General features: G+C 55.8%; 7 protein-coding genes across 7 annotated transcripts; all 7 read right to left on the minus strand.

Annotated features, from left to right (window-relative positions):
- Positions 1-3,386: 3,386 nt before the first annotated feature.
- Positions 3,387-6,317, minus strand: LBRM_31_0910 (conserved hypothetical protein; the record flags this gene model as incomplete). The annotated part of the gene is made up of 1 exon (XM_001567039.2): positions 3,387-6,317. The coding sequence occupies one exon, from the start codon at positions 6,315-6,317 to the stop codon at positions 3,387-3,389; it is 2,931 nt and encodes a 976-aa protein (XP_001567089.1).
- A 2,032-nt stretch (positions 6,318-8,349) lies between these two features.
- Positions 8,350-8,649, minus strand: LBRM_31_0920 (hypothetical protein, unknown function; the record flags this gene model as incomplete). The annotated part of the gene is made up of 1 exon (XM_001567040.1): positions 8,350-8,649. One exon carries the CDS (start codon positions 8,647-8,649, stop codon positions 8,350-8,352), a length of 300 nt encoding a protein of 99 aa, XP_001567090.1.
- Positions 8,650-9,789: 1,140 nt separating this feature from the next.
- Positions 9,790-10,722, minus strand: LBRM_31_0930 (conserved hypothetical protein; the record flags this gene model as incomplete). The annotated part of the gene is made up of 1 exon (XM_001567041.1): positions 9,790-10,722. The coding sequence occupies one exon, from the start codon at positions 10,720-10,722 to the stop codon at positions 9,790-9,792; it is 933 nt and encodes a 310-aa protein (XP_001567091.1).
- A 3,070-nt stretch (positions 10,723-13,792) lies between these two features.
- LBRM_31_0940 (hypothetical protein, unknown function) lies at positions 13,793-14,686 on the minus strand (the record flags this gene model as incomplete). Its single annotated transcript, XM_001567042.1, has 1 exon — positions 13,793-14,686. The coding sequence occupies one exon, from the start codon at positions 14,684-14,686 to the stop codon at positions 13,793-13,795; it is 894 nt and encodes a 297-aa protein (XP_001567092.1).
- Positions 14,687-17,309: 2,623 nt separating this feature from the next.
- LBRM_31_0950 (conserved hypothetical protein) lies at positions 17,310-18,620 on the minus strand (the record flags this gene model as incomplete). Its single annotated transcript, XM_001567043.2, has 1 exon — positions 17,310-18,620. The coding sequence occupies one exon, from the start codon at positions 18,618-18,620 to the stop codon at positions 17,310-17,312; it is 1,311 nt and encodes a 436-aa protein (XP_001567093.2).
- A 1,567-nt stretch (positions 18,621-20,187) lies between these two features.
- LBRM_31_0960 (putative c2 domain protein) lies at positions 20,188-20,904 on the minus strand (the record flags this gene model as incomplete). Its single annotated transcript, XM_001567044.1, has 1 exon — positions 20,188-20,904. The coding sequence occupies one exon, from the start codon at positions 20,902-20,904 to the stop codon at positions 20,188-20,190; it is 717 nt and encodes a 238-aa protein (XP_001567094.1).
- Positions 20,905-21,993: 1,089 nt separating this feature from the next.
- LBRM_31_0970 (putative c2 domain protein) lies at positions 21,994-22,812 on the minus strand (the record flags this gene model as incomplete). Its single annotated transcript, XM_001567045.1, has 1 exon — positions 21,994-22,812. The coding sequence occupies one exon, from the start codon at positions 22,810-22,812 to the stop codon at positions 21,994-21,996; it is 819 nt and encodes a 272-aa protein (XP_001567095.1).
- Between the last annotated feature and the right edge of the window lie 3,947 nt (positions 22,813-26,759).

Below are 26,759 nucleotides of genomic sequence, written 5' to 3' on the forward strand. Positions count from 1 at the left end.
CCCAGAAAAAAAAAAAAAAAAAAAAAAAAAACCCTCCCGTGCGCACTAGGTATTGGGAGGGGTAAAGTGACATGTAAGGAGTGGGCTGGGAAGAGGTTAAAGGTTTTCCAGAGCGGGGGATTTGAGGTTCGATTTTTTCTGTTTCGGCGGAAAGACATGTGGGGGAGTAATTCCCATGCATCCGTTGGGGGTTCGGCCGTGTGTGCATCCGACTGCCTCAGGGAGGCTTAGTGCGATGGTGTATGCAAAACGCAGAAGTGAGAGCCGCGCTCATGACGCAGTGAGTAAACTGATTATCCCAACATGGCAGATGTGCTTCGTTGCGGTAGGGGGTCTTCTGTTAGAGCTGTCAGTCTGGCAGTGCGAGATGGTGAAGCAGGAAGAAGGCTAGGTGGCACGGAGTCAGTGGCATAGGCAGAACACCGGGTTTGCTCCACAGAAGAGGATGTTGGCAGAATTGTGAAGAGCGCGAGGGAGTGCAGCGCCAGGCGATGACCACCAATGAGGAAAAAGTTACAGGGAGAGGCTGGAAAGGGTAAGGAATGCCAGACATCATGCGCGATAAGCAAAGAATCCATCTTGTTGCTTTGAGAAGCGCTATACGGCTCCACAAGTCCCTCTCTTCTTCTCTCCCTCGGTGATGGTGCAGCTGACACGCGCAGAAACTGCAGTCTCCAATAAGGACGCACAGAAGAAGCGCCGTTATCGCCCGATGAAAGGCCTCTTTTCCGGCGATGCCTTTCTCGTCGTCCACGTCAACTTATTCCGCTTCGGATTACGGAAAACAAACAGCGAAAGACAAAAAAAAATGAACGAGAGAGAGAGAGAGATGCCGCCCCAAATGATGTAGGCCACCTCTTCGCGGTGTTGGGGCACTAGTACCCCTTCACTGAGGAAGCGAGGCGCCGACGCTCACACAGCGATACCTACTGGTTTGAGCATCCCCCTCACGGGGCACGGCAGCGCCGCGAATGCTCTCCCTCAAACAAACGTGGAGGAGAATCCCCCCAAAAGGAAAAAAACAAGCAGATGTGCCGGCAGCGGAGGTGCAGCACAACGTGCATCGGAACAGAGAAAGAGAACATGTGTAAGTGCATAGAGAGCAACGCACACACCCACACACACACGTAGAGCAGCTGCGCATGTTACGAGAACGCTGAAGGGGAGGAAGGGAAGGGGGAGGGCAGCAAAGTTGACAGGGGAAAAAAAAACACAAATAAAGAACGAAAATGAACGAGGGAGGGGAGGGAGCTGAAAAAGAGAGAAGAGGAGGGCGAAGAAGAAACGAAGATGCGGCCCCAAATCCCACCAACGGCTCCAACGCTCTCGCCTCCCTCTCGCCCGAAAAGACCCACACCGAAAGACCGCTTTCATTTTCGATAGAATGACGGCCCACGACGCCACCTGTGTCCCTGAGGAGTCGCTTCACCTGACCCAGATGGTGGTGGATTCAGTGTTGTGGTAGAGGAGAGGGGAGGGAGGGAGGGAGGGAGGAGGGATAAGCCAGATGCAGCTGAAATTGATAAGGGGAGGGAAGAAAAACATGAGGAAAGCGGTAGGGTTAATTTGGCATCAAATGGAGGCAAAAAAGAAGACGTGCCACGCGTTCATTTTGTAGTGAGAAAAACACGCATTGAATTCATCAGAAGGCAGGACCTCTTGATGCAGGCTTGTCTTCCGACTTCAAGGGAGGTCAACACCGCCTTGTCGCGAATTTGCCCCCTGTCTAGTCACCCCAGTGGTCCATGTCCCGAGTAAGGGCCTTAGCAAGGAAACAAACGAGGAGGAAAAGGGCGCACCCAACAACCCGCCAGAGCCGCAGAGGACGTCATTACCGCCATTAAAGCGGCCTGTCAGGCACGTGTGACTCCCTTCTACTGTGGCAGTGCTGTTGAGAGAAAGGTTGTTTTCCGTGACATAGGGCAGAGAACAGCGTCCTTCATACATTGGCACCTGCGAACTCGTGCACACGCGCGGTGCTCTTCGCTGCAGCTCCTTTTTTTTTCGGTGAATGTGTCTCCACACCGCATTGAAGTAAGCGCACTGCTGCTTGCTGGGCTCCACTTCATGGGTGACGCATAGCGTTGATTGTGTACCCCTTTTTTCCACCACCTGCGCGCGTTCACCAGTGCTCTGACAGTAACGCAGAAGAAGAGTGAAACAACGTGCGCCGAGAGAGAGGGGGGAATAGAGAAGAGCAGTGCAAAATTATTTGTTCCTCACCGCTTGAAGATGCACGTGCCCTGTGCACAGTTGTACTCACAGACCCCCCCCCCAAAAAAAAAAACACAGAAAGCACTGCAAGGCATCGAGCTCAACGAAAGAGGTGAGGAAAGCGCCACCACCACCACCACTATCAGAGAGAAAACGATGCCCAGCCGCCTCTCTCAGCCATATAATGAAAGACACACGCCCCTGGGCTTATACCACACAGAGAAGCTTTATGAACACCCAAGCACCCGAAAAAAAAAGAAAAGAAAGGGAAAAAAGGAGCCCACGCAGTGTGTAATCCTGCACTGTTGAGAAAAGCAGCTCAGTAGAGGCGTAGCCATCTTGCATGAGCTGCTTGCGGCAGCAATTAAAGGGGAAAAAGGGATGCCTCACATAGGGAGCACATGGAGGACAAGGGGAAATCGAGTCATCGTGATCTACGAGTAGTGCATGCGTCAGGCAATTCATATGAATCGCGAGTCGCGCTCTCTCCTTGCGTCCACCGACTTCTCTTAATAAACAATTACTCTAGCAGAAAAGAAAGAATTCACGTCAGTCATTAGGAGAAGAAGAGCCACCCAGCAAAACAACGCGAGGGTGCGCAGCAGCCGAGGGAGTGCCGATGCGTCGACGCCAATCCAAATGTGCGGCATCATTTGGTCTTGCGGTTGTGACATGCGTCGCCACTTCGCGAACAAATGAGTCACAGAAAAGTGGGCGGGGGGGGCGGTTGCCGCAAAGGCTTTGAGTGACGCCAACACGGGAGAACAGCAAGCGGACGCGCAACAGGAGCGGGAGAAGCACACGTGTCACGGTCAAGGAGAACACCGCTCAAACAAGGGAGTTGCGTCTGGACTCCAACGCCCGCGGCTGCGCACCACTGACCTTTACCCCTCAGCCTCGTGGTTCGAACACCTACGCGTCGAAGCGAAAGGCAAAAAAAAAAACATAATGGAAAGGACAATTAGGAGAAAAGGGTGTTACTGAGGAAAAAGTTTAAATACAACACGAGTGCCCTCATGACGAGCACAAACCAAATCGTTCCAACGACGATCGAACGCAGCGGCCCTCCCCTTTGCGACCCAGATTTACTGCCTTCTGGCCCTAGTGGGCTGGCTCGTCCCCCACTAGCGTCCATCTCTTGCACATTGCGAGTACTCACGCACCGGCACACCCTACTCATTCGCCCTGAAGGCTCCATCCATACCGTTACTCCGACTCTTCTTCACTCCATCGCTGCTTTCACAGAACCCGGACGCCACTAATGCGCGCTTGATACGCGGAACAATGACGCGACGCTGCGCCAGCTTCCCGCGCACCAGCTTCGAATAGCGACGATGCACAAGGTAGGAAGAGGCGATGGAGGAGAAGGCGAGGGCGAGGTAGATGCCAACGGCGCGGTTCATGCAGCGACGCGCACCAACGCAGTAGCCCAACGTTGATGGCGATGCCTCGCGTTCGTACGTGAGGTACCACGCACACCAGTAGCACAGCACGAACCCGAGAGCGCCGCCAAGATAGCAGAAGCCGTAGTGCATACCCATGTCGCGGTCGAAGATGGTGCCTAGCACGTAGAAGGTAGCGCTCGTGCTCACGCCGTAGAAAAACCCACTGAGGATGTAAGGGAGAATGAGCGCCTTCCCATCGGGAAGCGCAATCCAGAAGAGCACGCCAAGGAACAGACCGACGGAGGCGACGGGGTAGATGAGCGTGGGGACAACCACGGTGCCAGCGCGCGCGCGCAGCACCTGTAGCGCGCGCTCGTAGACGCCGAGGAATACGCGGCCGCCAGCGACGGATACGCCAGACATGGCAGCGAAGAGAATGTAGTGCTTCGGCTCCATGGCGTCGTAGCGTGCCTTCACCATGATCTGAATGTTCCAGTTGCCGGTCATGACGAGGCCTATGCCCCAGACGCAGAGCGTGGTGTAGAACATGAGCCAGAGATCAAGATAGGTGAGGCTTTCCAGGAAGGTGGTCTGGTACACCGGCACGACGTAGACTTCGCCGCAGAGCATGATCGTCTCCACACGCGGGTTACTGTACGTGGACGGAGCCGTGCATCGCAGTTCAACGTGCTCAGGGTCGGAGTCAGCGCTAGGAGTGCAGCTAAGTGAGGCGTGCAGACTGTTGTAGTCACCTCCGAGATGTACAGTGAAGAAAGAGTCCTCCGGGTGGCTCTGCGGCGGCTCAGAGTGGTGGTGGCCGCCGTCGTGTGTAGCGCCAGTAGAGCGCCTCAAAGGCTGCTGTTGTGCCTCGAACAGGGGGCTGCTGCAGTGCGAGTGTGGCGGTTCTTCACCCAAGTCGTTCGTTCTGTCGGGCATGTACACCGTGACGAGCGGCCGCTCCGTCCCTGTGAGCTTGTGCAGAGGAAGCCCGAGAGATTCCCGCAAGGGCTCACTTCGCTGATGAGGTGCTTTAGGTGAGTGCGCGCTAACGGGTTCCGCAGGCACCATAACCTCGATCAGAGCGCTCTTCTCCACATTTGCATCCGCGTCACACTCACCGTCTAAGCGCAGCGATGGTTGTGCAGGTCTCTGGACACCGTGTGCAGGTGCAGCTATAGAACGCTCTGGACTATCAGGAAGATCCCCACCCACGAACGGCTCTCGATCCGATGAAAGGCCCTCCTGTCCCACCTCGTCAGGGCAGTGAGACGGTTGTTCAGACCCTTTTGTTGGCGTCGCATTACTATCGCACTGAGCTTCGTGTGCTTGAAGGTGACGCCCCCGATAGCGCTCCTCTTGCATCATGAGCAGCTCCTCCTCCTTCGCCTTCGCCTCCGCAATCACCTGTTTGTCTTGCTCCGACAGCCCATCAATGCTGTCCAGCGGCAACACAAGCACAAGGACCAGCAGTACAATCATTACCGCACCGATTGCGATGCCGCGCAACTTGCCTGGCGTGATGTCGGCGGCGAGGTATGCCACGCACACGGTCTGGATGGTCAGGTAGAGGTTGAGCAGCACGAGGATGATCGCCATGATGATGTAGCGCCGCTTCGGCACAAGCTGCGACATGTAGCGATTTCGGATCAGATGAGCGCGCAGCTGCTCGCACGGCGTGATGCGGCGCTGCTGCCACCGATTTATTACATAGGGCGCGTCCTCCAAGTACCACACACCACCAGCACCGGCGGCAAGTGTCACCGCGAACATGAACCACATGAGGTGCGCGAAGTTGTCCTTGAAGAAGCCGCGGAACAGGCACGCAAAGACAGACGCACCAAGCCCCGTGAACGTCTGCAGCAGCCCCGTCGGCTGGCCGCGGTCGCGCGGCATGTGCGTCAGCACCGCGGGCAGCACGGCCACGTTCAGCGCGTAGCAGCCCCAGCACATCATGGCGTAGAACACGGCGCAGTTCAACACCGTGGGCGGGATGTGACCGCCAAAGGTGAGGGCGAAGAGCAGGTGGCCGAGCGCCGCAATGACGCTGCCGAGCGCCACCACCACGCGCGGCCCGAACCAGTCGTACAGCGCGCCGAACGGCAGGGTGAACAGGCCGACGGAGACGCCGCTGAGGTAGACAATGGTCATGGATCGTGCGTTGAACTGGTACGCCTGCTGAAGGTGCAGTACGCCAAAGACGGAGTGAACCCCCTGCGTGGAGCTGCTGATCGAGAGAATCACACCGGCGAAGAGGATGCGGAAGCGCCGCAGGTTGTCGATCTTCTTGGGATAGATGAGAAGGGCCCCACTGGCGGCGTCTTGTGTCGTTTTCTTCCGGAAGTTGTCATCCGTTGTGCTGGTGTTTCTGTGGTTGTCTGGGATATCAGCAGTGATGGGATCCTTTTCAGTATCAGATGAACTGTCCTCGCTTCCTGGCGTCTCTCTCTTGCGGTCGGCCAAAGGAATGATGCTTGCCGGATAAAGGGGGGAACGGGGCATGGCGAGTCGCTGGAGAGGCTCACCGTGGTGTAGATCAGATGAAATGAAGGACAACTCATACTGCTGCGATGCCGTGCGGTTGGCCCTCATTTTTCTGCTGTTATTCAGATTTTGTGCGGCAAAAGACACGCGGAGAGAGCGTTTGGCTTCCGCACGTGGAGATGTCAGTGCGACGTCCCCCGCCGCGTCGGGGTGCGTCAGAGAGTCCGCATGAATCATGGGAAGATGGTGTGGCGGCGTAAAGACACGTTAAACAAGTTGGCAGACTCTGAGTGAGCTCTGGGGGAGCACAATGGTTGGCCACTCAGCGGAAGTGAGGCGACAGTGAAGGTCCACTCTTGTTGTGTATGTTGCGGATGATCGTGAAAAAATCGTTAAATTGCTTCGTGCGCACGAATGGCTGATATTCCGGTATATTAGCAGAAACACTGAGAAGACGTGTCGGGAGGAAAAAAGGCGATCGAGTAGAGACGTCGATGACGATGAGCGCACGCGGAGAGGCGGCACAGAGCAGCGAGCGTGTGCAACACGATGGTGCATAGAATGAGGTGAGGAAGGGCATACCTGCAAGAGAGAAGGGGTGATAAAGCAGCTCGGCGTAGAGGTTGCCTATTTTATCCTCGTTTTTCTGCTGTGTGCGTTATCGTGCCCGCGGGCACCCCCACGCGTGGCACTTGCCCACCCCTCCGTGTAGCAGTGCAGCTCGGGAGCTGTCCTGCCAACGAAAGGGGTGGGCTGAGATCACTTCATTGCGCCATGTGAATGTGCTGCTCTTATTTGGTATCACTCAAGTGGGAAAACAAATCTGGAGAATGCACGTGGTTCCGCCTCAATCGATTTGTTGCAGATAGGGAAGGAGAGTCTACTTATCCCACATGACGTTGTCCACTGACCTCATCGCTGCGGACATATCTGACCAAGGCCCTGTGAGCGCAGTAGTGCGCCATTAAGCGCGTTCAAAGTACCCCCTGTTCAGAGGAGTCCCTCCCGCTCCATTTCTGTTTCGGCGAGGTGGATGTGCACCGGAATGTGCTCACACCCACTCACGCATCCTCGAGTTAATGCGTGCGTGTTTGGAGGCCATTGAAGAGAGCAGGCAAAGTAAAGCGAATATATGTGTGTGTGTGTCGATATATGTGTCTACAGAGATGGAGCCTTTTGCCTCGTTTTTCCCCCCGCCCACCCCCCTCCCTTTGTGGACGTGTCACCGAATCCGCATGTGCGCATGCGCTCCGTGGCACGGCGGCAGGAGTGGGAAGGGAGGAGAGGAGAGGAGAGGAGAGGAGGGAGAGGAGGGAGAGACGAGGCGAACACGGAGCACCTCCGAGACAAAGCCACAGCGACGGCGAGAGGGAGCGAGCAAAACCCAAACGAATAACACAGTCAAGAAGCAAACAAAAAAAAAAATAAACGGTCGCGGAGAAGGGCACAGATGAGGGGCGATTTAGATGGTGAGTCATAAACCCCTAGCGGTATATGGACACCTCCCTCTTGCTCTGAGAACAAACAGTCACTACGGCTGAGGTAAGAGAAGCTCAGTCATGAAGCAAATGCATGTGTGATGGGGCGAGCTCAGGTGCTTGTGCGTGGGCGAACTTTTCACTCCAACGTGCTTCACATTCTCATATCTTCAGGGAATGGAGAACAGCAGGCGAGGAAGAGAAGGTGCAAAACTAAACAACCAACCAATAATCAGAAAAAAGCACAGTGTATGCTTGAGCTCATGCAGCTGCTGAGCTACTCTTCTCCGCGCCCATACCGTATTCCCTCTCGCCAACGAGACCAAAGGACGATTGAGACGCCCATGAGATTTCTTCGCTCTCGTGAGAGCGTCCTGTTCGTGAAAGTACCGCTTTCTTCACTTATACGCCCGTGTGACTGTGTTGGCACCGCTGGCAGCCCTTGCTTTCCCTTTTCGTCTTGAGTGACGAAGAACAACCACAAGTGAGGTGCCCGCTATGCCCTCCGCTGTGTCTGTGGGTGTACACCAGACATGATCGAGGCTCGCAGAGCAAAGGAGCGCTTCAACACACAACACGACTAGGTGAGAAGGGAGGAAGACAGCGCGAAAGAGGCAAGCAGGCGACATGAACGGACCAGCGAGAGAACGAATGGCATGTATGCACTCTCTATGGAAAACTATAAGCCAAAGCAAACCCCCAAAAGAATGCGAGCGCGCTGCTGCAACGCCTCTCTTCGGCACCACCACCCCCTCTTACTTCTGCGGGACTTGCACACGTCCGCCGGCGTTCTAAGCGACAACGCCTCGATTCCGGCAATCGCACTGCATCACGTACACACCAGCGGCGTTAAGAAAGTCGGTCTCATCGCTTTCCGGCTCCCTGTCGGCTTCGTTCGCGAGAAGGGTCTGCTCCAACGTTAGCGGCTGACCGAAAAAGATGAGGGACGCATTTCTCCCCGTGTTCAATGTGCCGAGGGCCTCTTGGCCATCGCGGAGGACGTCGGCGGACGGCACGCACCACGATACCGCTGCATCGGTCGGCATGACAAGCTGCAGCGCGGCAGGCAGATAAAACGCAATATTGCTCATTGTGTAATGCAAAGAAGGGGGGGAGCGGGGAGGACCAGTAAGGATGGGGGGAGGGAGATAAGGGAATGGCACGAAGGGAAAGAATACGGGGCCAGCGATGAAGGCGCGTGTGTGAGGGGTGGAGTGGGGGGGAGAGGGGGCAGGCAGAGGGGCTATGAGCAAAGGTGTGTTTCTATGTTTCAGTATATGACGGTGCGCCAGGGGGCAACCGTGATGTGCGTGCCGAGTCTCGTTCAGCTTTGTCGGTTTGTGTAGAAAAGCAGCGTTGATTCGAGCGTTTTTTTTTTTTGTTTTGTCGGCTGAAGAAGAGGAGAGCCCAGTGGTGGTGTCCTCGTAGGCGTATTGGGGGGGAACCGCCTGCGACGGCGCACAGGGAGGCGGGGAGGTGCAAGTAAGAAGCGAGAGAGAGGGGAGGGGAGTGGAAAAGAGAGCGAAGGTGGATGAAGCAGGCGGATTCGAAGGAATCCGTGATATGCAAAAGGGAAAGGGAGTAGGCATAGGATGCGTGAGAGAGCTACAAACCAACGAGTTGGAGCACCTTCGGTGGAAGAGAGCAGCACATGGGAGGGAGGGGGAAGGTGCATAGCCGCACACAAACACCCTGGACTACGAGTCGGGTACCTGCCGCCACCTTCGACTACGAGCGAGGAGTTCGTTCACTCTCAACATAGGAAAAACATGCATCTGTCGGGTAGAAGATGGAGTGGGCGAAAGAAGAGGAAAAGGATCTCTAAAAGGGTAACGCGCTGGATCTCCAGACAAGTGATACCAAGCACAGAGTGAGGAGAAGAAAAGAGCCACACATACACCGATAGGAAAACCGCACTGAGCACAAGAAAGAGAGAGAGAGACATGGGTGAAGCTGTGGCGATCAATGGGGAACCGTCGCTAGGCAGGTCAAAGGTACCCAAACTCCACACACACACACACGCATACACACGCAGACCCTCCCCCCAACTTTCCTTCCCTCACACCCTTTTATGGGCTTTGAGACGCATTCAAGATCCGTGAGGCATCTTTCTCCCTGAGAAGACTGGTAGACTAGCGTTCTCGATTGCTCGAAGCCCGCCCATCCTCTCATGCCTCTTTTCCTTATTGCTTCGCGCCCCACTCCATCTCGCCACGTGCTCGCCCAGTTGTCTACCGCAGGAGCTCGTCGACGAGACTTCTCCAGCGCAGGAGCGTCTCCACAAAGAGCGGCAGCGTCTCACACAGCGCCGCTGCACTGCAGTGGCGCATCGGGAGAGACGTTGTGAGCACGACAACGCTGTTCTGCATCGATAGGCCAATGCCACCGCCGCACACTTCGCGACCGAGCAGCGACCCTTCGAGAAGTAACTCGTATAGTTTCATGCGTAGGGGCAAGTTCTCTGGAAGTTCCGTGAGGAGCGACGAGTAAATGTACAGCCGCTCGGTTGCCGGGTCGTAGGTGAGCAAGATGGAGAAGTCCTCGTCTGTCCCTACTACGCATGTGAGATTCTTGTCAAAGTATAGCGAGACCTGAAGCTTCTGTGATAGCATATTCAGACTTTCCTTCGCCACTTGCAGCCCGTCCACGTCGATGGACCTGCTCATTCCCCGCGCTTCACTAGCTCCCCTGTGAGCTGCGTAGTCTGCTGATGAATTGGCGGCCTGTGCAAGTTGGTTCTCGAGGTCGGCGTTGCGCGCCACTGCTGCATCTACCTGTCGCTGCAAGCGCTCAATCTCACGCTCCATCTCCTGTGTGCTGCGCGCGGCGGGCTCATCGCGCCATGTCTCCTGTGGTGCGTACGGCCGTTGCTGTTGCTGCTGCGGTGGTGGGGCGGATGGTATAGCGGCAGTCTCTGGACGTCGGGAAACCGATGGCTCCCATAGGTGTAGCACGCCTTCGTCCTCCAATCCGAAATCCTCCCCCAGCATGTCATCCTCCAGCACACGGTCGCCAGAAAGCAGCTGCTGGTTCTCTGGCACACCGTATGACCTGAGGTAGCGGCGAATTTTGGCTACACTGAGCTTGCCCAGATCGCCGCGGATGACCATCTTAAACTTGCGCCCATCCGTGCTCTCTACGAAGAAGGCCTGCCGTTCCTCCATCTGCAGTCGTTTTGCGCCACCTCTCCAAACGTTTGCGCTTAACTGGCGCACAAAGTAGTCACGGGGGGAGGGGAGGCGAAGAGGTAAAGCGTCGCCTCCTTTGTAACCGATCAGACAGTGGTGAGCTAAGCGGTAATCGACAACGTACCCACACCACTGTGTTGGGTGCTGCTCACCGTTGTTGCTTGTGTCGTATGGCTGGCCCGTAGCTTTGGTGAGTCAGAGGCATACACTGGCCAAGGTAGGGAGAGAGAAGGGGTTAGGGGGGAGGGGGGGGTAAGTTTGTGGCGCGAGTCGAAAAGAGAGTAGTTGCTGCGGCTGCGTAGTGTGCGTATTACATCAAGACGCATGTCATAAACTGGCGCCTGACAGAGGGACATCCTCAACCCGGTGCTGCGCAGAGCCACACAAGGTGCGGTAAGCAGACTGGGCAAGGCGAGCAGAGATGCGAGTGCCTTTCAGTCGACCCCCTGCGTTGCAGCTACCAAATCCAGTGCTCCATCCTTTGCGAGGGCGCACGAGGCCCGTCGTCAACCCTCTGTGCGAAGTCCTGGTCGTGCAGAAACGTCTACTGCTGAGTCGAACGAGACGTGGGTAAGGTGTCCATGCCGTGCGCATGCCCACGCGTGAAACAGGACAGCGAAGGAAAAAGGCGGGAAACAACTAGAAGAGGAGGTAAGCATGCCCAAACGCATGCACCGAAGACACAGCAAACCACAACCACACATCACCAGGGGACGCTCCTACACGTGCAAAACAGGCCACATGACGCTGCTCACGGCGGGAGAGCAAGGTACGTGAAGGTACACTCACACATGTTGAACGAGGAGGGGGGAAGGGAAAGACCCAGTGCCTCAGCAACAGGGACACCTGCCATACGAACCATAATGAGAGAGGCGGCTATGAGAGTCGCATCTTCCAGTTCTATACTGCACAGTGGCCTCAAATCACGCGCATGAGACAGAAGGGGCACACCCACGCACGTTGCAGCGCTAAAAACACCAATGCCGCAAGTAGGATTAGGCACCTTTGAGGTGCCGCTGTCGTGCCCATCTGTAAGGCCGTGGGCACGAGAGCGGCATCAAAAGGGAGTGATGGCCGGTCGCTGCGGAGCGTGCCTGTCATGTTGCGGCAGTGGACTCCGCAGACGCTGCGAGGGGCCACTGCCGCTGGATCCATATATGTGCTGGGCAGCTCTAGTAGGTGGAGTAGGATGCTCTAGTCCACTGCAATACGGTTTTTGAGTGCCTTGGCACTGCTGCTGCTGTTCTGGCACTCGTGGTACCTTGTGGCGCGGCAACGCATAGCAGCTCACTGTGAAGACACCGTGGCGCGCAAAGTTGTCCGCAAGACTGTGTGCTACCACGGAGAGCTTTCTGGCTCATCAAGTACTCCGCAATCGCACATTGTCACTCATCATATGGTCCACTTTGTGTTATCCGCGAATTGATCCTCTTCCTCTCGCCGAAGTTGTTAGCGCTTTGAGGTCCTGTTGGCTACCTTTCGTTGCCGAGATAGCCATGTCAGTCTCCCACAGTGCTTCACTGCCATGTCAAGTCTCACTGAGGGGTTCTCTATGGTCGTAACGCTTTCCTTCACTAAGGCGCTCGTGCTGGCAATGCTTGTGGTATCTTATTCAATGTGTTGTAGCTGCACAGGGAGCCCTTCCACGCTGTGAAGACTTTCGACACCGTCCGAGTCATGTCAAAACGTTGGCGCATTCGTGACGGCACTGTTCGGTACCGGGGGGACCCTCCGTGTCTCATCCAGGGCGTGGATGTTATTCAGCAAGACAAGGCATGCCCGTCTTGAAGGAGATTACATACTTGTCGTCGTACGTTGCCTCTGCGGTCGTGTTGTCGAGGGCATTAAGTGGCTTGTCAATAGAAGAAAGCTGACCGGTGAGCCTCAACAGCTCTGACCTGAGGTAGTCCTTACCGACTGGAAGGAGGCTGGCGTTTGATGTACTACTGAGGCGGAGGCTGTGTAAGATGTGGACAAAGCGCGCTCAGGGGCAAACCCTTCGGCGAGAGCGGGTGGCCCGGCGACGTGGTGCAGCGCATTCTGGCGTTGATTGAGGACTTCAGAAAATAAGAGGGAGAAGACGACACGTGAGCGGTGGTGGAGGAGGAGGAGGAGGGAGGGAGGGATGAAATCCATGTTTTTAATGACTCTTCCGCTACGCCTGTGCGCTGCCGTGTAGACGAGGCAGGGCGTACAGCATCACCTCTGCGAGTGTACACCGAATAAGGCGCCACTGTTCCTCTGGGGCTGGTCGCAACAGTGAGAGTGTGCAGAGTTGGTAAAGGAAAGGAAACGAAGCCCATGCAGCCTTCACTCGGCTAAATACATAAGAGCGATGCGTTGCCTTGCTTGACTACATTTGCTGATCGGTATGGAAGGAATAGTGCGTAGTAGTAAAGAGAAGGAGAACAGTGCGAGGAGGGAGGCGACGAAGCCTCTTGGGCACCCTCACGCACACACATCAACGTGTGCACATGAGAAATCAGAGAAGAGGCCCAGCAAAATTCACAGCTCACACACGAATGAGAGAGAAAGGCATATGTGCTACGGAGAAGGCAGAGGAGAGAAGCGAAAGCGCGCCGCAAGAAGGGGATATATTAGTACCCAGCACGTGCTGCGCGCAACGCTGGAGAAAGGAATCCCACGCACTGCTGTACAGTCGAGCACATCAGTCTGTTCGAGACATACACCTGTAGGTAACAGCAGTCATAACGAGCAGCAGTTGGCGTCACGTTTCATCGCACGTCACAAAAAATCAGGCAACACGGCAAGCATGCGACCATCGGAGAGCGCCCCTCTTCCTTCTCCCCTGCGCCGCCCTTGATGGGGGCCATCGGGAGGATAAAGCGGCAAAAACACCGAAGGCGACTTGATGGCCCCCCGCATGGCGCCGATTGCACAGTGCAGGAGAGAAGCACACCTGAACGCGCCATAGAGAAAGGGAGAAAAAGGAGAGAACGTTGGCGCCCATGTGAGGCCGGGCCAGCTTCCCCCTTCGCTCGTTCAGCTTTCCCTTCGCACGTTGATGGCTTTTCGCCTCACTTCCCTACATCGTTGGGGGTTCGCCTTCACGCGGGTGAAACTCAAGCGTGACCCCTGCAGTAGCCCCTTCAACGGCCGAGTCGAGGGGAACTGCTGCGTAGAGAGCACTCAGGGCGGAAGGCTGGACAAAAGGAGTGCCATAGGTGGTTGCGGCACTTCCTCTGTGCAGCACCAGCGAGGCGGCTGAGGATGAAGGCGGCGGCATAGATCCAGCTGGAGGAAGAGGAACCCTGTGTGGCACCGCCGGAGCAGTGATTGAAAAACAAGCCACTGTTCGATGACCAAGACCTGCAAAGGCGGTGTAGAGTGCGTCACTGCGAGTTATGAGCTTCGTAGACCACGACGTCGCGAGTGAGATCATATCATTTAAAATGGCCTTCTCGACCTTCACCATCTCCATATTCTTCACTTGTTGCTCACGCAACAACTTCTCCTGGGCCTTGCCAGCGGTGCTGCAGACCTTTGCTTCGAACTCGGGCGTGTTCACTTTGGAGCACTTCTTTGCCATATGCTCCAGCACTTGCACTGCGTTCTTCGTCTTCTTGGCTGCATGACGGCCAGTAGCGCTGACCTCTTTAAGAAACTCCAACTCCGTCTGCATCATCTTCAGCTCAGGAGAGGCACGCCAGTTGCTGTACGCGGCGGCGAGGCGACCAGTCATTGGAAGTGTGGGCTGAGTGTTCACCGGGGCCTCCTCAGCAAGGTGTGTCCTCACGCTCTCAATGGTGTCGCTATTGTTCAAGAGGCAGCTCATCACCTTCTCCATGGCGGCAAGGTACTTGTCATGATATGCCAGCGCCTGTTCACTGGCAAGGTTGAGCTCTTTTAGGTGCTTGTGCGTGATGAACACCTGCTCCGCGCGCAGCTGCTGCTCCTGGCTGAGATATGATTTGGTCATGTTGACAAGGGTTAATCATACAAGCGCGTGGGTGTGAATGTGCAGAAATGGCGGAGGGCGGAGCGTGCGGCGGGTACACAGAAGAAGGGAAAGGAAGCGTGGCTGCGTTATGCACAATTGAGCAACCGAAGGAGAACAAAGACGTGTGTTGCGGGTGGCTGACCGGTTCAGTGAACACACAGAGAGTGAGAGTGAGAGAGAGAGAGAGGAGAGAGGGGAGGGGATACAAACGGGGACGCTGCATGGCAGCCCATAGGGCGCCTTATGAAGCAATGGAGTGTCCGGGGCGCCTCCCTCCCCTCCCTCCCTCCCTGCCTCCCCCCAAAAGGAAATAAGCGGGAGTAAATACGGCTGCTCCATCCATACACCCTTCTGCAGGCCTTATGCGCATGCAGTCCTGCTATTGGGCTGTGCTGCTTTGCTGTTGCTCCGACATGCACAAATGAGCCCACGCACGGTGGCGGCCCTCCAGCTTGAGTCCTGAATGGGAAAGTGACGTACAGCGCGTGGGCAAAATGGGAGGAACTTCGCCCGCACCTGCAGATAAAACGCAGGGGAAACAGAGAAGACGCAGAACGCAAGCGAAAGGGGGATGTGCACCCACTTCATGATGAAAGAGGAAAGAACAGAAGAGCGGGCTGAGGAAACTGACAGAGAGGAAAGAGAGTGTGTGGAGAGGAGGTGGAGCTGAAGAGACACGAGCACGCAAGGGTGCGACGTCCGGTAGAATGAGGCACAACAAACATCAAGACAAAACTAAAGAGACGCAAAGCCCTCAAGCACGAGGGGGCGAGGAGAAAACAAACGAGGCAGCGCACAACAGATGAAGACTTCAGCAAGAGCGCATTCCTCACGGAAGAGAGAGAGACACGACCGCTGGCGATAGAAAGAAGAGGTGGGTAGACCCGGGGAGCCCTCTCACTCTCATTCTCTTGCACTAAGAGGCTCCGATAGAGTGAAGCATGGCCCTTTGTACTCGCGAGCAACTCTGTAGACCCCATCACGGCCAAAGCATCCCTGCTGCATCAGCAAAAAGCGCTTACGGAGGAAGTACATCCCAATGGAAGCGGACGAGGGCTTTGTTGCTGCGGTGGGCTGAGCAGAGAGGAGGGGTTGTCCTGCTGCCTGCGCGGCGGTTGTGGCGCAGTGGTCTCGTGAGAAGAAAACTACAAAAAGAGAGGAGAGGCGCTGAAAATAAAATAAAAGACGACTGCGAGAGCCACGGATCGCTGGTTTTTCCTTCCTTTTCGGCTCACACCAGCCGCGTAGGCGGGCACCCATCCTCCAGAATTCTCAGAGACAACGCTGTCAAGGCGAATTCAATTGTCGTCTGCTCATACGCGGTGTAGTCGCCCCTCTGCCGCTGGAGTGGGTTCCCCAAGACGACTACGCACAGATGGGCACGGCGATCGATGCCCTCCGGCCTACGGCAGACATTCATTCAGTTGCTACACGACATTTGCACTATACCTCGTCGCACTGGGCTGCACGCTTGAATGTCGCCAGCAGAAAACCCTCCGTGGATGTGTTATGGAAAAGGGAAAAAGATAGAAGTAGAGGAATGGGAAAGAGCCCAGTAGGTTCAAGACAGCAGATGAGTCAAGAGGCGACACGTAGGGCGTTAGAGGGAGGGAGAGAGAGCTGAGCGCGTGTGGAGTGGGCTGCAGCCTGGAGGTGCGCAAGAATAAGGCGCGCACACGACAACAACAACGGGGAGCCGCGGCGAACGGCGGTAGAGGGGGGAGGCGAAGAGGAGAGAGGGAGGGAGGGAGAGCAACAGAGGAACGCCACCGAGGAGGAGAGACAACGCGCCAGTTTGAGAACTACCCAAGAAAGGAAGGAGTGAGGCAGAAGTGAGTGAGTGGGTTGCTACCCTGAGCAAAACACACATAGGGAGGGGGACAGGCTGAGGTTCAATGAAGTCCTTGGTAGGATGCACCGCACTCCGGTACGGGTGTGTTCGTTTGTGAAGCGAATCGTAAGCAAAGTCGACTGTGAGCGGTCATGAAGGGGAGGGGTGCGTGAGATACACAGAGAGGATCAGACGAGCAAGACAACGGGAGAGTGAAGGTAACGAGAGAATGAGGTGAGAAGGAAGAGAAGGAAGCATGCAAACAGCATGTGTCGTGTATTCGCTTGCGCTTTCTATTGCTATCTCCACAAAGGCAATCCGCGTAGCGCTGGTGCAGCATCGCCCAGCCAAGGACACTCCCTGCATGAAGGTAGTGGTGGTCGGTAGAGCTCTTATCTCGCATCAAGGAATCGCTCTTCGTAAAAGGGAAGCAGCATGGGTAGACACACACGGACTCAGCTCGAAAGGTACCGTGCCCATGCGAGGGGCAAGTCATGCCGAGATGTAGCGAGACGACCAGTCAGCAGAGCAGACGCATAAGAAAGCGACAAAGAGAAAACATATGGGATAAGGCTAATATAGACACGCTGGAGGCAGCGCAGTGTCATACTTGTTCAATAGCAGTGCCTTCGCACCTAATGCGGTATCGAAAACGCGTTCACCTGATCATGGAAAGGGAGAGTCAGTCTTCTCTACCAGAAGAACTTGATAAAAACTTATTCCCGCGTTCCAGTGGGTTGATCCGGGGTTAAACTATCACCTCTATTGCCCTTACTTCTGCTTCTGAGGGGGGACGCACACCTCAGAGGAAGTGATGGTCTTCGCCTCCATGCGAGTCATGAATTCGGCCAGCAGTGTGGCGTTCAGAGCAGTGGTGTAGCCAGGTTGTGGTGGTGCGGATGACACCTGCGACTGCGGGCCACGGCTAAAGCTGTACAGCGGCGGCGCCACCCTGCCGGCCGACCCCACCTGCGAAATGGAGCCGAAGTCCTCGTCGTCAATACTGACATCGGCGTTTCGTCTCAGCAGGCCCGCATTTTCCACCGGTAATGAGGCCGCAGCAACGGCGGGGGTCGTCTTAGTGGTGACTGCTACTGCCGTAGGCTTCGAGGTGTCCATCTTTGCCACTGATGTGCCCCGGTTAGGTGACACCGAAGCGGTGCTGGCGAGCGGCATCCCCGGTGAGGACTCGCTAGGGAGAGGCGATTGATTTGGTGAGACCCTGATGGGGAGCTGATGTGGTTTGCGGAAGCTGCTTGAAGGCTCCTGTTTGTTGCTGCTGTCGCGCGGGCTGTCATTCCTCCCATTCGGGCCTAGTCGGTACCCCTGCGAGGCATACGAGGCATCGAGCTCCGAATTCACCTGCGCGCAGCGCTGCTTGATGGCGCTCAGCCGCTGCTGCTCCTGTTCTTGACGGTAGAGGGCCACAGCCTCCTCGACGGTAGGATCTGTTTTGGTCAGCGCGTCCACCACAGACGTCATGTAACCGGCGTTGAGGTGGAGGTAGTGCTTGAGTGCTGTGGCCGTTACCTTCTCCACTTCGCTCACCAATGTCACGAACTTGTCCTCGAATTCGTTTTTAGAGCGCTGCAGCGAGGCGAGCGACTGATTGCGCGCCTGCACGTGGGTGGGATAGGATTTGCTCGTGTCAAGTGCCTTACTCTTCTCAGCATACGACTTCTCCTGCTTATCCACGAGCAGCTTTGCCTTCTTGTACTTATCGAAGGCGCTTTTCTCCGCCTTGGCTGCCTTTTCCGTCTCCTTCAGGGACGTTTTCAGCCGCTCGACCGGGAACAGCACCTCCTCATGTACGAGCTTGTTGTAGTTGCGAAAAGCGATGCCCTCCTTCATGCGTAGAACCTCTTCGGCAAAGTGATGCACGTACTTCTTTACCTCGGGGGTGCTGAAGCTGAGAGAGGTGAGGGCGTCAAACGAGTGACTGACCTGCTCCAGCGTAGTCCCGAGCTCCTTCATCAGGAGCATCATCTTGGCCATGTCGCTGCTGAAGGACTGGATGGCAGCGTGAATAGCCCGCACGTCATCCAGCTGACGCGGGTGAATGAAATCGTGTTGCATCGACATGATGAACGAGAGGGCGAAGCCCAGTTATCAGGCCTCAGAGTTGTGGCCGCCACTACGGCGGGACGATAATGGGGGAGAAAAATGGCCAATCCACAATACAAAGTCAAGAGCTGCGGGTTAAATGGCGCTGAGTGCGAGTGACAAGAAAGGCAGCGAGTTGCCCTCCATGCGCGATAGGCGCGGAGTCACGCCACAGTAAGGTACAGTTCAACTTCAAGAGAGAAGTAAAGGAGAGGGAGCACAGAGGGATGCCTTAGAGGGGGGAGAGCACGGCAATCCTGAAAGAGAGAAGAGAGGGTGGGTAGTCAATGACCCATCGTGGCGTCCAGTGCGACGCACTAGTAAGACCACCTCTGTGATGAAGCGCAGAGGTCCACAAAGAAAAATAATGCACGGCAGCAGATGCCTGTGCGGCCCGCCGACGCAACCTGCAGGTCCTTCAGCTCTGCTCATCACGAGGCAAGCTGTACGAGCAGCATTCACAATAGCACGTGTGCGCTTCTTCCTGCAAAGGCAAATGGGAAAGAGGGAACAGGAGAAGCAACAGTATCCGCGACCGTACAGCCACGCACAGAAAAAATGGGCAAGGCGTAGAAAAGCGAAAGAGAGTCAAAAAGAAGGACACGCATGCTTGGGAAACTGATCAGCCAGGCGAGGTGGAGGTGCGCACAGAATGTGCAGACGCAGAGCAGCCAAGACCGCACGCAACTAAAGCTCCTCTTTATTTTCTGATCATCGAGTCCATTCCTCACCACGCAACACGAGTCAAACGCCACTCGACCTTTGTCCTGCCCCACCCCCTCATCACGTCCAGCGAAGCACCGACTTAGTCATCTGAGCAGGACCTATGCCGCAAACTCTACCCCCTCCCCCCCCCCCGCCGGACACCCAGGTTGCCTCACAGACACGCCCATTATGCCGATCACCACCTGCGACATTCCTCAGGGGGGCTTGGGCTTCCCGCCAGGAAGCACTGAGGCCCGGGTGGGGTATGCTCGAGTCACGTTGACATGTTTCCTACAATAAGGATGGCACAAGTGTGCACACCGCTATGGGTCGCTCTGATGCAGCGCCATCCAGGGCTTGAACACTAACATCAGCAGCGATACATCGCTCTGTCCTCTCCTACGTGGTAGGGGCTTCAGCCTGTCGCCGCCGGAAGTCGTTCGTCATTGGCGAGGATGAGGGCTACCTGGCTTCTTCGCACACACGCACCCACAGAGTGGGTACTGGTCCCTGGATGCTACGCAGAGGCCTCTCCTTCGGCAAACACAACTGCAAAGCGAAGGGGGAAAAAAAGCAACGACGACTGGGCAGTTCCGCAACTGCGTTCGTTTCATAAAAACAACAACAACAACGGAAAACCGAGGGAGATGGCGGCGAGCACAATCCGAAGAGGTCAACTGGCAGGCGACGAGAAAATAGGCTCACGGATCCGCTCCCAGCACTGGCCCTGCAAGCCAAGAAGCGCTTGCCCGTTCTGCACTCAAGTTTTACGCCTGCCTCTGCGCCACACACCACCTCGATAAACGCGGATACAGCGCGGTGTGCTGGATGTGTTTCTAGTTTACATTGGTGGCTGGCCATAGATGTAGTACGGTTGCTGCGGAGCTGCACCATAGTAGCCGCCTTGTGGTGGAATTTGCTGGTAGTACATTACCTGTGGTGGAGGCTGCGGCGGCAGATAGACGGCTTGCAGCAGCGGCTGTGGTGAAGGCGCCACCTGTGCCTGCAGCGGGATGCCCATCGCCGGCTCGCCGCACATCGTTTTCTCGACGGAGTCGAAGTCACCCGCAGATGCTGTCGTCTTCGTCTCTGTAGCAACCATCTCAGGATTCGTGGCTGCAGCGCCAATATATTCTTCGATGGAGTGCACCATCGTACTGCTGGGCTGAGGGTCAGCGCCAAAGTCCACTGCCAGTACCTGCAGATGAAGCTCTGCCGAGGAGAGGTGCGTGCCTGTGAGGATGACCCACATGTCCTTCACTACGCGGCGTGTCAAGCCGTTCACAGAGAGCCTGTAGACCCCCATGAGGTCGTCTACAATGACGTTGTCGTTCCAAAGCTCAAACACCACCTGTGCGGAGTCATAATCGGCGATCTGGAACTTGACCACCTCATTCCAGGCTGGGTTGAGGCTGTTGTGGGCCACCTTTGTCTTGTACTTGACCTGCGTCTTTTTCCGGTCACCCATCACGACCTTCACGTACGGGTCGGGGACACCGGTCCGTTGGGTGTGGCCGATGTTGCGAGCACCGCAAACTCGCACCTCCAGGCGGCCCATGCTGCGGCACTCCCCCTCTCTTCTGGAGAGGCGGCTGAGCGAAGACGTGAAAGCAGTGGTGCGCCGAAAGAGCCGCGCAATGACGCAGCGATGTGTAGGGAGAAGGTGGTGCTGCTCGCACACTCGTTCCGCGCAGGGAAAATGAGTGATGGCCACTGTGTAACGGCGACAAGGGCGTTAGTGAAGGCGTTTTCACGTTTTAGATGTACTCGGTGGGCAGGGCGGAGACATAAAAAGGAGGATTTAACAGAGCGAGAAAGCGCGCGGACAAAGTGGGAGAGAAGGAGAGCACCATCGCTGGTTCAGACGTGTGAGTCACTGTGGGGAGAGTAAAAGGGGGAAAGAGGCACAGAACTGGAAAGCAGTCGCTTTACACTCGTGTACCTCTTCACTGGCCTACCTCATAGAGGCTGCCCCCCCCCCCCCAACGGTGTCACCTTTTCCTCGTCGCTACACCTTTGCCGTAGTAGTGCCTTGTACGGGGTCCATCGGCAACGCTCGTATGTTTTCACATTGTAACAACAACAACGAAGCGATACGTCAGGCCCCGCGTACGCGAAGAGGAACAACGCAGGCAACACGGCGACAAAATTAAAAGGAAAGAAGAGGAGGCGGAAGCGAGACAGTGAGAGACGAAAAGGGGTCGAGTACGCCAGCGAGAACGTGCCCGCAGTACAGAATCCCACTCGACAAAAAACCATCGCCAGGCGCCCCGTATGAGGCGACCAGAAAAACATGGAGAGAGGCGAAGATGAGTTCAAAGCGGTGTCTCCTGTGGGCGGCAAGAAACTGTGGAACACTTCAGTCTCACGAGTCACAAAGCAAAGTGGGCAATGTGGAGGAAGGAGCAGCAAACAAAATATACCCACACACACACACCAGAAAAGCAAGAGAAATGGAGTTATGAGTCCATCGCCGCATTTCTGCGCTCGGGCCCAGACAACTCTGTAGACCGAGATGGAAGCGAGAGAGAAGCAGGAATAAAATGCGTCCGTGGGACTCTTTAAAGCGTTCCTTCCGCTTCAGGAGTAGGGAGTCCGCTTCTCAGGCAAAGAGGTACGTGTTCTCCATTGATATCCGAAGTATTGCTCACATGTCTGGCGGGATGCCATAGGCCATCTGCGCCGGCCGCGGTGGCGGTGGTGGGGAACCATAAATTTGGGGTGGCGAAGGCCCGCCAGGGTACGGCAGCTGCTGCGGCGGCAGTGGAGCACCATACATCGGCTGCGGGGGCGACGGTGCACCATAGCCGTAGTTTGGCGGTGCCGGAGCAGCGCCGTAGGAGTATCCCTGTGGCTGCGGTGGTGTAGCGAAGTATGTGCACTGTCCATGCGGCATCGGTGCAACTGGGGCCCCGTACACCAGCGGCTGCGGTGGCCTTAGCGGAGCAACGGGGTACGACTGCAGTCCAACTCCCTGCGGTTGCGGCGAGAAGTTCTTCGGGGGACGGTATATCTGGCTCATCGGCGTTGTTATGTTGTCCTCCTCTAGCGATCTGACGACCCGGTCGCCAGGCTGCGGATCACAGCCAAAGTCAGCAGCGAGGATACGCAAGTGCAGCTCCGAAGAGGAGACCTTCGTGCCCACAAGAATCACCCAGGTATCGACTACGACGCCGCGGGTTAGGCCATTGAGGGAGAGACTGTAGTGACCAAGGAGGTCGTCCACGATGACGTTGTCATTCCACAGTTCGAACAATACCTGCGTCGAGTCGTAGTCTGCGACCTGAAACTTGAAGAGCTCATTCCACACGGGGTAAAGGGTGTTCTCAGCGACCCGAGTCTTGTATCTGATTTGAGACTTCTTCTTGTCGCCCACCTTAATCTTCACGTACGGGTCGGGTTTGCCAACCTTCTGCAGGTTGGCCACATTGCGGGCCCCGCAGACGCGAATCTCAAGACGGCCCATCACCAACGAAACGATAAAAACAAAGGGGAGAAGGAGGGAAAGAGACCAGACGTGCACGGCCGAAAAGGCTCGAACTGAGAGCGTGCGGCGTTGCTGCGTGAGAAAATGATGGCACCTCACACCTTCTATGAATGACGAGCGTGCTTCTGGTGGGAGTGGAGCGGCGTGACACAGCAAGAAGAATAAAGCAACACAAAGACGAAAGAGAGCAGACCAGTGCGGAGTGCGTGAATGAGCATGACAAGACGCTGAGTATGTCATGGGTCTGTAGCCGGCGATACTTGGGATGTTTTGACGCTTTTCATCGATGGTCGTACGCCAGTGAGGCGCTGTGCACTGGTCCGCTTCGAGCACCCATGAATCACTCGACATCGGTGGAAAAGTGTGCATTACACCGCCACTTTACGCAACGCCTACCGTCAGCAGCTAAAAGACCGGCATCGCTAAACAGGCAATATGGCCTGGGCGCTTGCGAGGGACGTGTTCAGACTGTCCTGACAAACATTGACACGCACTGTGCCTACAGAACGCCTGCACTCGTGACTAGCCGGAATAAAGCAGCAGAAAGCGACTGCGCTGAGAAGGTAGGCGAAAACGAGCGCAATAGAGAAGGGCGGGGGGAAACGAAAGAGAGGCACATACCGTGAGGAGACAGCACAGCACGACGTGTGCGAGAGGTGCGCTCCCCTCGAAAAAACACAAATGGAAAAAGAAATCGCCACAGTAAAAACGCGAAAGGAGTTGACTGGTATGACAATAAGTCTGTTGCATGCACACACACACACACACACAGGAGGTCGGAAGTGCGCAGACCACAGAGACACGCTTCTCTGGGTGTCTTCGACGAGAAGCGTGGCGACAAGTCTATACACATACGTTTCTTCGCCGCCTTCGCACTAGGCGAATGTAAAAAAAAAAATTAGAAAGGCGAGTTGAACACGAGAGTGAGAGAGAGAGGGAAAACTCAACGAGCATAATCCCACAACGGGCGAGGGGGGTTGAGCGCGCTCTAGAGGAAATGGTGTACGGGAAGGAAAACACATGAGTGGCGGAGTCCGTGTCGGCTGCCCATTCCCTCACTCACGTCGGCGCGAAAGAGTACCGAGAGAACAGGTCGAGAGGCGAGGCGGGAGGTGGCAAAGCGGAGAAGATGCCACGTGACACAATTCGCCAACGGCAAACCAACCAGAAAGGCCTCATGCCAGAGCGCACACCTTTACACACGGCCACCCCTTCAATGGCCCCTCTCCTCCAAAACTTCCTTCACCGGTCAAACAGCCCGTAACGGACCAGTCGGGCCATCCACCGCGCATCACATGCGGTCTGGATAGGGAGGGGGAATGAAAGCGCACACTCATAATAATATGGCGACACCGCGGAGCTCCAAGACGTCAGGCGCACAAAGCGCCCCCCTCCCCCTTTCTTCGCTGATGAATGCAGGCAGAGGCGTGTTTGAACGGACACCAAAGACGCCTCTGCCTGCCTGCCTGGCGGCTACGGGTGCGTTGCACACGGGCGAAGCGATGCACGACGAATTACAGAGACGAGAAAACAACGACGAAAGAAAATTGACGAGGTTTGCAAGTGAAGCTGCAAAGAGGTTAGGTGGGGGGAGAAACACCGGTACTAGGCTGAGCAGCGGAAACTACAAGAGACAAGCGCATAGTGCAAAGCGACGCGCCATGGAATGCAGAGGTGTCGAAGCAGCCGACCGAAGTTCTCAGTTACTACGGGTCCCATGTGCGCCTTCAGACTGTTTTGCGTTTTGCTTCCGTCAGCGATGCACGTTCGTCACCAACGACAGTCTTTAGAGTCGACGCCTGGCGATGTATTACTGTTTCCGGGAGTACAGAGGTGACGGCATCCTGCATGACCGCAGGGTCAGGCGCAGTCGGAGAAGCACTTTGTCCGGGCTGATGCTGCGTGTACCCGTTGAGATACAACAGGTGCTAGGATGAGTCCACGCCCAACTGCAGTGACCATGAATCGTACCCTACAGAGCCTTACCGTTGAAGCTGCTGCTACAGCGGTGGGGAACACATGCCATTCTTATAAGGATACTCCGCTTGCATTGCCGAGAACAGAGGAATGCCTGTCGCTCCGCATGATGGAGTTTAGTGCAAAGAAGCGGCGCCTCACGCTCCATGAGAATGGGGCCGGTCGGGCTAGAAACTCCCCTAGGGCACTCGCCCGACTCCGTAGTGTCCTCGGAGGCATTCTTATGAGTTGCCGCAAGGCGCTGTGCCAGTTAGAGACTCGAATGCGGACGTGTAACTCTCAGTTACCGACACTTGTCGTGATGAGCGGCAAGTGCATCTCTGTGATGATGCCTTTTTGTGTGCCCCACCCACCAATGGCGGTGCTTTTCCGCGCGCCTGACTCCACCTCCTTAGACAGCGCAATGGAACCCAGACCGCAGCGACTCTCCGTATTGCCTGTGTAAACGTCGCTGGCAGAGCTCCACAAACTGGTACGAGAACATCACGGCGCGGTGAGTGCACAACGACTTCGGTGATGGACTGTTCCTCAGCCATTTGATTGGCACGTAAAGGTGCCCGGTAGTCGCTAGCTTTGCATTGCCCAGGAAGCGCCCGTCGCACACGCAAGATCGTGAGGCGACGTTGCTGCGAAATATTCCTTTCGCCTTCTTTGTCTTGCATACCCCTACGGATGGCATTGGAGTTGCACGCTCAGGGCTGTGTGAATGCATAAGGTAGGAGGAGAGAGGGGAAAGGGGGGATGAAAGAGAGAGAGGGGTAAAGCAAAGCAGAGGAGAGAAACTGTGTGCCAGCACGGACACCAAGAATTAAAACGAGAGCACACCAGAGGCCCACAGGTGAGTCCGTGGTGGGCATTCTGAGTAGCCACCTCATGTGTCTCTCTAGCGTATGGATGGGAAGGATTACGTGTCTGGGCGCATTCATGTAGATGAGGTACCATAGGGGGTAGCACGGAAAGTTAAGGCGACACGATTGCTCATTTGCTATTGGGGAGGCAAGGAGGCGTTGACGACGCACCACTACGTACCCAAGCACTAACAGGTACGTATGTGCAGAGTGTAAAGAAAACCCCATTCGCAAGCAACAAGATATGAAGTAGTCTCCCTCCCCGGGACTCAACGAAGCTAAGAGAAAAGAAGCAAAAAGCGTGCCGCACTGATCGAAAAGTGAGTCGGTACTGCAGTGGAGACACCCTCCTCCTCCTGCACCTCCTCCCCTGCCCCCCCCCCCCCACTCCCATAAGCGTGCGACCAGATATGTTCATCTGTAGAGCGGGGAGGGGGAGGGAGGGGGTAAAGAGGCGCACTGCACAGGGGAAAACGAAGAAAACTAAAAAGCAACAGCAAAGTGTAAGTGGGCCTCAGCGACAGCAAGAGAGGACGAGACCAGTGTGGAATAATGGCACAGCTTCAGACAGGATGCAATGAAGAGACGGAGAAACCATAAGAGATCATAGGCAAGTCGGAAAGCAAATACAGCGAGAGCGCACACACGGAGGCGCGCACTTCATGACGCGCAAGAGGGAAAAGAAAAGAGAGAGCACTCAGCAATGAAAAAAAACACGTGTGCGTGTGCGTATGGCGGGGCGAATAGGCGAGGGTGGCCTCATCACGTGGCCAAATGCACAAAACGTCGATCTCACTTCGAATTCTTCCACACACACACACACGCACCATGGAGAGCGATCGGCATGAAGATACTCAGTGAAGGCTCAAACGAGCAGGAAGAGAAAATGTACAAGCAGCACAGTGCCGTTCGGCAGATAAAGGGTAACGCTCACGGAAACTTCAGACTCCTCCCAGGGCATTAAAGCACCAGCTGAGTATGCAGGTGTAGGGGGGAGTAGATCGAGAGGTGTCAACGTAACGTGAGAAATGAGTAGGAAGCGAAAGGAAAAGAGAGGGAGAAAACGCGAGCGCAACTAAGCACATGACCAACTGCCGCGGC

Source organism: Leishmania braziliensis, chromosome 31 (assembly GCF_000002845.2).
Source record: "Leishmania braziliensis MHOM/BR/75/M2904 complete genome, chromosome 31".
Classification (NCBI taxonomy): Eukaryota; Euglenozoa; class Kinetoplastea; order Trypanosomatida; family Trypanosomatidae; genus Leishmania; species Leishmania braziliensis.